Below are 12929 nucleotides of genomic sequence, written 5' to 3'. Positions count from 1 at the left end.
GCTATTGAGAATAAATGATAGCACGAGCTATAGGGTGTATTTTTCATTGAATGTTCTTTTAATGTTTTGTATAGAATACCGTTGGATAAACAAAATGGAGTCTGGTGGCGTTTTTTGTTATTAATTGTTTACTTATTGTTGTTGTTGTAATGTAGCATGGAATGGCTGATTGTCTACCACCACAATTACTTACTGTACGTACGAGAGCAGACTTAATAATTTTCTTAACTACATTATTTTGAGTTTGTTTAACTTATCTGCATAAATATTCATCTATTTATAGATTGTAATACTTCAGCTAATGTTTGTAGAATTTATTTTATCCTTCTACATTTTCCAAACTATTAAATTAATATTAAGCTTCAACAAAGACCTCTTATTTTGAATCTAAAGAAGTAGAAGGTATAAGTATTTTCAGTTTGCCCTCGTACTATTACTACTACTAATAGTACATAGTAAAATTTAAATACTGACGATTTATTTTTATATTGTTCTGGCTTAAAAAAAATGTATGTATGTAGTATCTTTGCCATGTTCTGGTTTTCATCATTGGCACTTGAATATTTAGTTTTACCTGGTCCTTCTCTAAAATATACAACCAATTTTCACTTGTACAGGTAAACTGTTTTTATTTTTTATTTATATTTTTGTTTAATTTTGGAAAAACAAATGAGTTTATCGCAGTTTCTCTGGAGGCGTATATTCATTCTATGGAATACATTACTATTCGTATATTCGATATTAAGTTTTGTTTGAATTTTCCACCAAATTGTTTAAAAATAATATTTAGAGTATACACAGCAAAAACTTAAAAGACCTATTAAATTGTATAAATAATGACTGCATTTAAAATTTAATTGTTCACCATTTAATTTTCTTTTTAGCATGAAATTGAAAACAACCATTAAGTTATAATATCTTCGTTTTCAAACAATTTCAATTTAATATTTAAGTTTATTTTTATATCGACATTCTGAAAAATACATATTATTTAAACACAAACATTCGATTTAAATATTGCTTTTTAATAGAAGCTCTTAAATGACTAGTTTTTGCACAGAATTTGATTTAAATATCGAAATCTAATTTCCTTAGACATTTCTTGTGGGGTTTTCTTAAGTCATAGGTAGGGTATTCATTCGACTAATGATCATTCGATTAATCGAATAAGTTCTTACGAATAATTATTCAAACAATTTAAAAATGGTCATTTTCGAATAACGAATAATTCGAACAATTTTATGTAGAATAATCGAATAAAACGAATAAATGTTCATATGTATTTAAATTTATTAAATTGCTTATAATTTTCCATAGTTCCAAATTTAAATAAGTAATAATGACTCACAAAAATTTTATTGTTTCCGAAATTCGACTGTAGATGAGTGTTCCGATAGCTCCTTCTATAAATATATAAATATTACTGCAAGAAGTTACAATTCTAAAAACTTAGAACTTGAACCAATGAAAATAAAAGGTACGAATAAAATATTTGTTATTTAGCTGGCGAAATATTAGAAGAATCGCAATTAATAATCAAAATATTAACTTAGATTTTGAAACGGTCGTCGAAAGTGATATTGAGGATGACATTTATAATGATAACGTTGAAATAGACAAAGGCCATGATCATAAAATATATTTAAGTGATGTTATTAACCGTGTACGTAAGTGTTGCAAAATATTTAATAAATCTAATGATAAACACAAAATATTGCAAACTTACGTTTTAATGGAGTTTGTCTTATACATGATGTTAAACATCTTTGTCTAACTTGGTAATAAACATTTTGCGTATTTATAAATGCGTCAATCATGCGCTGTCTGACTTCGAATTAGCCACGTTCACTGACAATTATATCAAACTTTGGACAGTTTTATATAACTCCCTTGATTAATCAAAAATTCGGCAACGTTTATTGAGCTTGAGGGTATTATACAATTTCGAATTAAATTATTCGAATAATTCGATTAATTTTAAACGTGTGATCGAATTATTCGAACAAGTTAAAATCTCTTATTCGAATTATTCGTTTTATTCGAACAAAAGAAAAATCGAATAATTCGAATACCCTAGTCACAGGTCAATGTGAATAAGCCACATACCACTAGAATTGGGTGGTTCATGAACGAACAAGTTCAAATGAACAATTCAGTCAAGTGAACAATGTAAAGTTGTTCAGTCATCTTGTTCTTTTTGTTCGTTTGACATTTCTGTAGATGTTTCAAATTTATATGTATTTTGAAAAACGTTTTTAAATTGCATTTAAGTTTTTTGAATTCGATTAAATTACCTTTTTGTATTCATCATTATTAAAAATCGTGACAAATTTGTTTCAAAAAGCAGTTGTCACCTGTTCGTTTTGTACACTATCTGCAAATACATTCACAGAAAAATCATTCAATCACTTAGTCCCGTCAAAAAACGCAGAATAAAAATGAACAAAAAGAACAAACTTGTTCATTTATTTGTTCTGAACAAAATTGAACAATCAATAAAAAGAACGATTATGCCCAACTCTACACACCACAGCGGCTCTCAAAGCCCTTTGTTCTATTTAAATTTAAAGTTAGGAAGACCCTTAAATATATATTCTTGTCCTTATGAATTTTATAAAGACGTTCTAGTCCGTCGGTTTGTCCGTCTGTTGAAAGCAAAACTATTTATTGTCACAAACATTTGTTTTTTTTTGGTATTTTTCAGATTGAGAGTAATTTATTTTTACTCTCTAAAATAAAGTTACTGGATATTTTTTTTACTGGAAAATACGCAAATACACTTATTGTTTAATGGCTTTGTTTAATGGCTTTTGACGATGATCCTTCAAATCTATTGATATTTTTTGAAAAGTTTTAATTATTTTTTAACGTACTATTTTTTTGGAGACTATTTTGATTGAAATAACAGTTGTAAATGAAAAGCTAACGTGATTAAAAAAATAATAATTTGTTGGACCAAGGATAAGTTTTAGATACGAATACGTTTTTTTTACTCTTAATTTGTGCGTTTTTACAGTTTTTTAGATTTTTTGTTTGCTTATTTTATACGTAAAACGTAAGTAGTTCTATTTTGGAATGAACCCAAATACAATTTAAGAGGCAGTTATGGGAGAACATTTATAAGACGGCCAAAGGGAAAAAGACAGGACCCCAAGTACATAAACAAGACATTCAAGTTTGTCGGTGAAAATATCATGGTGTGGGATTGTTTTCAGGGCAGGGTATGGGTCCAATTCTTATCTAAAATCATACTATGACAGGAATCGTATTCAGATCGATTTTAAACGATCTATAACTGAGGAAAATATTTGGAGATTCTTGCACGACTATGACCCCTAACACACCTCTAGAGTTGTTATAATCCAATGAGGTACGTGTTTTGAAGTGTCCTGCCCAATCTCCAGTACTCAATCCAATAGAAACCTTAGGGAAATTTTAGATCGCTAAATACGAACTTAACATAATTGGATCAATGCTTATACATTGGATCTTTAATTGGATCAATGCATATACATATCGCTACCTTAATATAGAAAGGCCCTAACTAAAGTTTTCCTTACTTTAAAGGAGAATGAAAAAAATTAAAATTAAATGCCACAATTTAATGTTGTGGCATTTAATTTTATCAATGGTGTATTTGGGGATCATCTATTTTGGAAAAAAATCGAAAAATAAATGTAACAGTTTTATTTAGTCCCTAATTTTAGTCCGAAGAATCCCCCATTGATGGATTTATTTGCATTTGAGCTTTTAGGGTAGTCAATGATAAATCAATCATGATTGTGCATGATTGTGCCACTTTTACAAATAAGTGCAAATTGAAACTACATAATAGTGGTGTAATGACATTAATCAAACAGCTGATTATTTTTTGCTCGAGTTTGTTTACAACATTCATCTTGTCAACATTTTTTTTGCTGTAATTTGTATACAGTAAGTCAGCTGTTTTTGACACTATAAAAGTTATTTGTTTTTGTATTGTTGTATTTGTTGCCATAACGCATACACCTTATAATTATTACGCCATGTACATAATTATTGTTATTTACTCTAAATGAGGAGCCGCAGAACAAAAGGAACTTTTTTTACAAATTGATTTTTTGGTATTTTTATAATATTTGAGTTGAAATCTTCTAGAAAAAATAGAATTAATTATTTTTAATTAATATAATTATTTTTTATAAAAATAATACAAAAAAGAAAACAATTGATATCACAAATTAATTGTTATTTTATAAAAATAATAAAAAAATAATTCATATCACATTAGTACATATTAGGGTATTCAATTAATCGGGTTTCAGGTTTAATCGGTTAATCGAGCAAATAATTAATCGGGGTGTAGATTTATTCGGTTAATAATCGGTTAATTTAAATTTATTCGATTAACCGAATAATTTCTATTTTAATTTTAAATGGAAAATACAACCACGAATTTTGTGTACAAAAACATAAAAAACAAACAAAACATTACAATTCAACCAAAAAATAATAGCAAATATGTTATTTGACATCCTTTTTGTATACGCATGTGAGTTTTTTTAGGATTTTAGTGAGATCTTCTGATATAGTCTTTTAAAAAAGAATATAATTTAAATGTTTTCCTTTTAAATGATTTTTTCTTTAGATTTAATAAAACTTGACTTGGAAAAAACTCTCTCGCTGATTGAAGATGTTGAAGAAAGAAATCGAATCGCATGATAAAGAATATCCAATATCTAAGTTCTTTTTTTAATTTTTCTAAGCATATAAAATTCTTCGTATACCATTGGAGTACTTTTTGGACTGTTTTAGATTTTGAATACTTTCAATAGTTTCGCTAAGTTCTGATAAAATACTCGTTTCAAAAAAAGTTTCGTCTATACATGTAAATACAAACAATGTTTCAAATACTTGTAAATTAAATATATCAGTTGTTATACTCACTAAAGATGGTTCTTGGATGTTCGAAAAAATATGTAATTTTAATTTGAAATTTGTACCTATTTGAATTGAAACGGAAAAATAAATACAAAAAAATATATTAAAGTGCAAAAAAAAGGAATTTCGGTTAATCGGTTAATCGACACAAATTAATCGGTTTATTTGTTATTTGAAAATCGGCAATTTTAAATTATTCGAACAGTTAACCGTCCAAAATTAATCGGTTAACCGATTAACAGTTAATCGTTTGAATACCCTAGTACATATAAAGAACATAAACAAAAACATACAAAAAAATTTTTTCAGCAAGTTATTTTCTACTATTATATGCTGTAATTTTCTTTTAAATGTCTCCACTCCTTGGGTATCCGACGAACGTTTCTCCCCACTTTGTTTTAAGAGCCGTATTCCATACCTTTTTTTGAATCTTGTTAACCACCCGTGGCTGGCATTGAAAACGCCTCCATAATTTTTTTATAAACTTCCTTGGCTTTATATTGTAAAATTGCCCCAGTTACAGGAATATGAAATTGCCGCTGCCTTTGAAACCATGAAAAAGAGCCTGTTCTCCATTATTGGAAATTCGCCTTGCTTTATAGACCTTCTATTTTTAGATCCAAAATTTGTTGTTTCCGCAATTTGAATAAGATTCTCTTTAGATTTTAAAATGGTACAAATAGAGGACATTTTCATTCCATACTTATTACACAAATCTGTGTAAAGCATTTCGATCAAAAGAATATAAAATATTTTTGGTTGTGATAACGCAATTTATTGACAATCTCTTATGAATGAAATATTTTAGATGGGGTCACAAATTCGATTATTTAAATCTTAGTTCTTTTGCGTCAACTGATTTTCTGTTGCTATAATCGGAAAATTCTATGGATATAATTGAATCATTGAATCTGTTTTTTCTGTACAGAAAAAATACTGTAACTGAAAAAAGCCTATAAAGAAATTACCGCAATTTCCCGGAAAATATCGATAACGAACCCCACTCATCAAGCCTTTTTAAGATTCAGAACAGGGTATAATAGCTTCAAATGACAACCCCAGGTTCCTAGTAAGGTAAAGTTTTTTTTTCATATATGTTTGGAGCAGTCGAAACTACATAAATCCTCCAGCAAATGTAGTAATTTTAAGAACTTAATAAATATATGTATTTATTTATGTTGTATGTAAAAGGGCATTTATTTATTTTATTATTACTTTGACACATCCAGAACTAGATACACTGAACAAACATAGTGTTTCGTTTCGTTTTGTGCGCTAAGAACCAACCCAATAATGTCTGTCGTTTCCCTTAACTTCCAATAAGAATTCAATAAAAACTCTAAAAACTATAGTGTTGAAACATTTACGCATAACATTTGTGGCTGTGTCAGCCAGCCACCCGCTTCTGTTTCCTGGCACACTATGGACGAAAGCAGCGAGTAGATACATGTGTGTAGTGTAGTGCCACTGTATAGTTTTTAACATTTATGTTTTGAACGAATAAAACAGTGACAAAGAAAACTGATTCAAAATTATTGAACGGAGAATATTTTGGGATCAAATTTTACCATACAAATTAGCTTATCATTTAGCTATTAAACTTACAATGATTATAATGATTTTATTATCTTTCAATATCTCTTTAAATTATTAAAATTTGACTGTAATTTACCCTATTATCGCAAATGACGTAATTTCCACATTCCAAAGTTTAAAGTAATTTAGCTAAAATAGAAACAATGATTAATATAAATTTTAAAGAGATAAAGAAAATATAGCTTAAACACTTTTGTTACTTTTGTTTCTTTGTAATTGTTTTGTTTGCTACTGTTGCGCTGCACTCGTGCAATGAAAACATTCTTCTTCTCCATTTAAGTCGTATATGAAAATAAAAATATTTCAAGAATATAAAGGAACCTCATCTGGATACTCACTCTTTAAGCAAACTTCTTTTTCTTGCTTTGAGAATGAAATGAAAATCAAATATATTTTCTTTGCACTTCATAAAATTTTATATTGCTTTTAAAAAGACAGCCTAAAAAAACGATCATGATGATGATGACGACGACGACCCTGATGATGTTGCAAAGAAAATATCAATAGAATCAACTTCCGGTTAAAAGTGAAAAGAGGGCGCTTTATGTTTTAAATTTGTTTTTCAAATTTATTTTTCCGATATAAAAGTTAAATTGTAACTACATTTTTATTTTTTTAAATTATATTTGTTCACAAAACTATTAAAACATTTTCGAAAAATAAATTGCTGTGTTTAAGAAATAAAAAAAAATAAAATTAAAAAATGCTTGGCATTAAAAGAAACGTGATGACATAGCACCAAACAACAACAGCAATACGGGAGCGCCATAAGCCATGGCAGAATCGCGAGCCAAGGGAATTTCAGTAGCATTAAATTCCAAGAAATTACAGCCAGCACCTTCACAGGTATAACAATTTGAAGTGTCCTTGCAAAGACCATTGGCTTGGGCCGATGATAGGCAACCACGTTGTACGGAAGTGCTAGAATTACGGCCATCCTTGCGAATGTAACATTTATCACCCAATTTATAGGTGGGACAGTACAGGGGCTTTGTATAGATGTCAGTGGCACAGGTACTGTTTTCGTTGTTGCCCGAACATTGCAAACACTGCAGACGATGATTTGGGAACACCTGACGATTGCAGCCTTCGGTGAAGGTGCAAATTAGACATTCCATTTCATTATTGCACGTGGAGGCTGTGGCATTGTCTAAATCTACAGCACAGCCACGAATAGTGTTGCCATCTAAGAAGGAAAATTTAATTATTATTTAAAAAATAGATAAATTAGTTTTGTAATCTTAATTACCTAGCACTCGTGTATAACATTTGGATATCGAATTGTTGCACTCTTTAGCCAAAAATGAGTCTGGAGTTGTGGCACACTTAACATCTGTGGCAGAGTTACACTGGACACAGGCATCTGAAAAGAGGGCAAATATAAAAGATTGTTATTAAAGGAATCATAAAATTTAAATGTTATTATAATTAACGAGGATTTGTAAACATAATCAACTGTTCCAGATTGTACAACATAAAAAACAGCCAAAAACCAGCAAACTAAATTTGAAAAAATAGGTAATTAGCAGAGACCAAAAATAACTGTTATTAAATTTTTTGAGACTGAAAAAGTTAGGCATAAATCAATGAATAATTTTTACGTTTTCAAATAAGAGTTATTCATAATAAATATTTTTTTTCGTTGCTCATAACTTTTATTTTCGATTTATATTTTTTTACGTTGCCTAATAAGTGTTATTCATAATATATATTTTTTTACGTTACTCATAACTTTTATTTTCGATTTGAATGTTTTTAAGTTGCCTAATAAGAGTTATTCTAAATAATATATTGTTTTCGTTACTCTTAACTCAAAAGAGGTTTCTTTCGCCACCTTGATTGCATTTTATTAGTACATTCATTATATTTAACCTTTAAAGTCGCAAAAATTAAGCTTGGTATTGTGTGTTTTATAATTATGAAGATTTTTGTTTCACAATCAATGTTTTAGCAAACGCATTGTCCGCCAAGTTGCACCTTTTCTCAGTCAACAAAATACGCAAAGCTGAAAATGCTCTTTCAACAGAAAGCCGTTTAGCCGGCAGTGCATAGACAATATGAACCAATTTATTTAAAAATTGCGAAAGTATCCTTTTTCTCTTCCTAATATTGCAACAAATCGGTTTTTATGTCCAGTCTCATAGGTTTAAAGCTCTCTATTTCAGCTATAGCTGCTAATAACTCTTGGGATGTATTGCCTTTGTCATCTTCTGAAGATAAATCCACTTCAAGTTCTCTAATTGATGTTCCGAACAACGATGACGTATTTAGATTCGTCGATTCGTCAATTAGAAAATCGGATATTGGTTGAAGTGGAGATACTTCAGGTGAAGTTAAATCGAAAATAAAAGTTATGAGTAACGAAAAAAATATTTATTATGAATAACTCTTATAAGGCAACGTAAAAACATAAAAATCAAAAATAAAAGTTATGAGCAACGAAAAAAAATATTTATTATGAATAAACTTATTGAAAAGCAAAACTTATTTTCATTGAGAATAACTATTATTTAAAGAAACAAAAATTTGTTTCTACTATATAACAATTATGGCTAATTTTTTTTAGATATTTCTTATAACAGTTATGTCTCTGGTAATTAGTTTTTTTTTTCAAATCAGAATGAATATAATCCAATTTAAACCAGTGTTATTATCATTATTTTCTCTATACATGAATATCCTTTGCAGTTTTAAAGTTAACCATCTTAACTTACAATTTCAATTTGTACTAAGTCACTCCACTAGAAAAGTAAAATATTCCTGTTTTAAATAAACATTTTTCTGTTTCTGTCACACAGAGAAAATAGTTTTGATTGTGATGACCGAATTTATTGTTAATCAAATGATTCAGTATAAATGACGGTATTTTTTATGTGTTGCTTGAACATTTTTAGTTAAGGTGACAAAAAATGGCAAATTTAAATCGTAATTCTTCTATTAATGTCAAACATCTTAAAAATTCTTTTATGATACAATTTCAATTTGTATTAAGACGACCTACTACTCTACCATTTGGGAAATGGTTTTGATTATATATAAATAGACTTCGATCGGAAACCCTCCTGTCAATGACCTAACTCAGTTGTCAACAACCTAAGTGGTGAGAATGTATAGTTTCTGCTATATCTATATTTCTCTAAGGTTTTGATAAATACACATAGATCGGAAACTCTGCTAACTCAGTTGTCAAAAACCTAAGTGTTGAGAATGTATTAGTAAAAAAAACTATTTGATAAAAACAGTAGTAATAGTGATAACTTTGAGTAATTTTTTTATTTGTGTTTTTTTCTATTTTCTGCTCTATGTATATTTCTCTATGGTTTTGATTGTGATAGGCATACTTGGCAGATGATTTGGGTGACTTTTCAAAATTGTTTTGTTTCGCTTAAGTTCTTGTAAAGTAAATAATTTCTAATAAACATTTTAGTACTTTTAAGATAATGGAGACATTAAATTACAGTTGTCTAAGGAATTATTGTTTTTTTTTATTTTATAAAAATGTCCTTAATTTATTCCTTAAATTAAAAAACTTAATTTCAAATATAAGATGATAATTAAAAAGTAATTGTAAAGTAGTACAGAATTTCTCTATAGAAAAAACATAAAATTTAGGGAAAAACTATTCAAATTGACAATTCGGATCCGTAACGATAAACCTCCAATAGACATTTTTTTTTGTATGAGAACTGTCAGTTTATCATCACGATAAAAAATTAACAAGAGATTGAGAAAATGGGGGTTATAATCGTAAAATCTGGCAATCGTCTTTATAGATGCAGTTTTTCCTGTAAAGTGCAAAAATTGCAAGAAATTTCCTTTTTTAAGGAACAAAAAACCATTCTACAAGCTGATTGAATTTTTTATTTTTATCTAAAATTCGTACGTGAAGTCTTATCGTCTAAAACAAACATAATCGGATATCGATATGACTGCAGTACTGTTTTCGTATAAACAACCTGATTAAAATTGAGACCGCTGTCGAGAGAACACCTTTTTTGACACTTTTTAACCATGACAACGCTACATCTGGAAAATATTAGGTAGCCGCAAAAATAAAAGAAAAGCTATTATGGTAACGATCTTGTCAGCCACAACTCGATTTTTTGCATTCATTGGCGACATGTCGCGACAGTGGTTGAGGTTCCAATTGTAATCAAGCGGCAATGCTGTGATTCACTATCCTCATAATTCTCTACCTATCAAAACATTTCGCAACTAAATGCAATTTCAAAAAATTACTCTCTGATATTAAAAATTAAATTGGCAAATTGTTTTGTCAAAAATATTTAACATTTATTCATATTCAATCCACACTATCCTATTTCTCATTATAAGATAAGATAGCAAACATTATTTACAAGATCAAAAATACTAATTTATAAAATAAACATAGGAAATATATAACTTTAAGAAATCTTGATATATTCGAAAATTTCTAAGGTCATCTTGAACTTTTTGAGGGAACAGTTTTTACAACAAGCTTAGACATAATCCTTTATAATTGTATTATTTATCTACATTAAAGTCTCGGTATTCGACCGAATTTTGACTGTTATATGGTCGATCTTTGACCTAATCCGAAGTAGAGTATTCGGCGGGACTCTAAAAATTCAAGCCATCTTAGCGCTGAAAAAGGGCGTTATACAAATTGAGAACATGAATAAACCTTTCAAAACTTTATAGAAATTTGTTATACCCAAGTATTGTAAATAAATTAAAATTGTCTAATGAAACTGTACATGGGAAAGATAAGTAGTCTACTGATAACTCTTAAAGTATTGATTATTATTTTTGTTTAGCAATTAGATTTCACCAACAATGAGTCAACTAGTGGCTGCCATAAAATAAATCAACAACAAATAGAATTTAAGTATTAAACATAATAATGTTGTTACTAAAAGTCATTCTAATGATAAATCGATGTACATATTCAATTTAGCTTAATATTAAAACTATTTTCCAGGGTTTAAAAATTCAGTGCTACTGTACTTTTTTAGTATATCTAACTATAGCGCAATAAAATCGAATTTTTGGTATTATATTCAATTAAATGTTTTAAAAGTCAATTTTAATATTGTTAATTTGACCTTTATCTATGAAAATAGTTTTAATTCAATACCTTGGTTTAATTTAAGAATACTTTTCATTATAAGGTTTTTTTTGGAAAAAGAGAACGAAATGAAAAAATCCACAAAATGCTGATAAAGCATCAAATTGACAGCTATACTCATTCTTACTTATCAATTCAACAAGCAATATCTTGTAAATAACTAATATAATTTTCACAAAACGATATCTATCGAATCGATTCAAATCCGAAATTAACCGAAACTTTTTTGAATAATGGTAACCATAATGCAGTTTAATTTAATATTGTTGCACTTTTTCGAAAACAATATTTTTTAACAGCAAAGATCGGTTAATATACATGTGTTTATTATTTGGTTGACATCATCAAAATAGTTACGTATATCAATAATTTTAATCAATATTTAACTGATAAGATTAGAAACTTTATTAAAATCAAAATAAATGATTATAAATATTAATAAAAAAAAAGTTACGAAAACCCCAAATATTATTTAAGTACAAATTTACTAAGTTATGCAAGCACTCTTTTAAGTTTGAAATAAAATTACTATTTTTTTATTACCCGAATTCGCATAAGCCAAATAGGCTATAAATATAATTCCACATGATATAAAGAAACGCATTTTGAATATATTTTTTTTTTAATTTACACTTAAAATTGATTTTTAATTTAATATCGAAATCGTACACTTTTAACTTCTCGCAGCGGTGATTCTATACTGAATAGTTAAATGCAATTTAAACTTTTTTTCTGACTTCTATCGATAAATATATTTCATTTTTTTTACTTTTATTTTAATCTTATCTATGTATGTTTTATTTACTATTTATTTTTTTTTTATTATTATTATTACTAGTATTGATATTTATTTAAGTATTTATGTGTTTGGTATTGATAACATTTCTTTCCCTTTATGTAGGCACTTGTTTAACTGAAATTTTCAGTCCCCACATAAAAGTACGAATATTTTTTACCTTGCGTTAGAGTGTAATTTTTCACCGGATAATCACACCTTTTGTATTGTAAGGTCCCAAATATTGCTTTGTCTTATCAATAGGGTGAAATGTTATAAATTCGTCACTTGTATTTCATTAGAATCCATTCTTAACAGTTTTGGGTTACACATTGATTAGTAATCAAACATTTATATTCATGTACATACATATTTTTATGAAGTACATAATTCGAAATGAATATGTAATCGAAGTAAATTACACAGTGCAAGGGAGAAATTAAAGAGTACATACAAATTTTGGCCAAGGTGGTCCGAAATTGGTCACTTATTAATTGAAATGACTAACGTCTCTATTTTTAAGTTTTC

General features: G+C 28.1%; 1 protein-coding gene across 1 annotated transcript; it reads right to left on the bottom strand.

Annotated features, from left to right (window-relative positions):
• Positions 1 to 7057: 7057 nt before the first annotated feature.
• Positions 7058 to 12328, bottom strand: LOC135957019 (uncharacterized). Its single transcript, XM_065507670.1, has 3 exons — positions 12170 to 12328; positions 7766 to 7879; positions 7058 to 7702 (listed from the first exon to the last, which is right to left on the bottom strand). The coding sequence occupies exons 1-3, from the start codon at positions 12228 to 12230 to the stop codon at positions 7230 to 7232; spliced, it is 648 nt and encodes a 215-aa protein (XP_065363742.1). The 5' UTR covers positions 12231 to 12328; the 3' UTR covers positions 7058 to 7229.
• Positions 12329 to 12929: the final 601 nt, after the last annotated feature.

This window comes from Calliphora vicina, chromosome 4 (assembly GCF_958450345.1).
Source record: "Calliphora vicina chromosome 4, idCalVici1.1, whole genome shotgun sequence".
NCBI classification, from domain to species: domain Eukaryota; kingdom Metazoa; phylum Arthropoda; class Insecta; order Diptera; family Calliphoridae; genus Calliphora; species Calliphora vicina.
Note: the sequence above shows the minus strand (reverse complement) of the source record. Positions and strands in the feature narration are given on the sequence as shown.

Excerpts from the sequence above, each read along its gene's own strand:
- LOC135957019 (XM_065507670.1), bottom strand. The coding sequence starts at position 12,230 with ATGCGTTTCTTTATATCATGTGGAATTATATTTATAGCCTATTTGGCT. Across the intron at positions 7,880-12,169 it reads TTTGGCTTATGCGAATTCGG|ATGCCTGTGTCCAGTGTAAC; the intron begins GTAATAAAAAAA and ends CCCTCTTTTCAG. Across the intron at positions 7,703-7,765 it reads ATGTTATACACGAGTGCTAG|ATGGCAACACTATTCGTGGC; the intron begins GTAATTAAGATT and ends TTTCCTTCTTAG.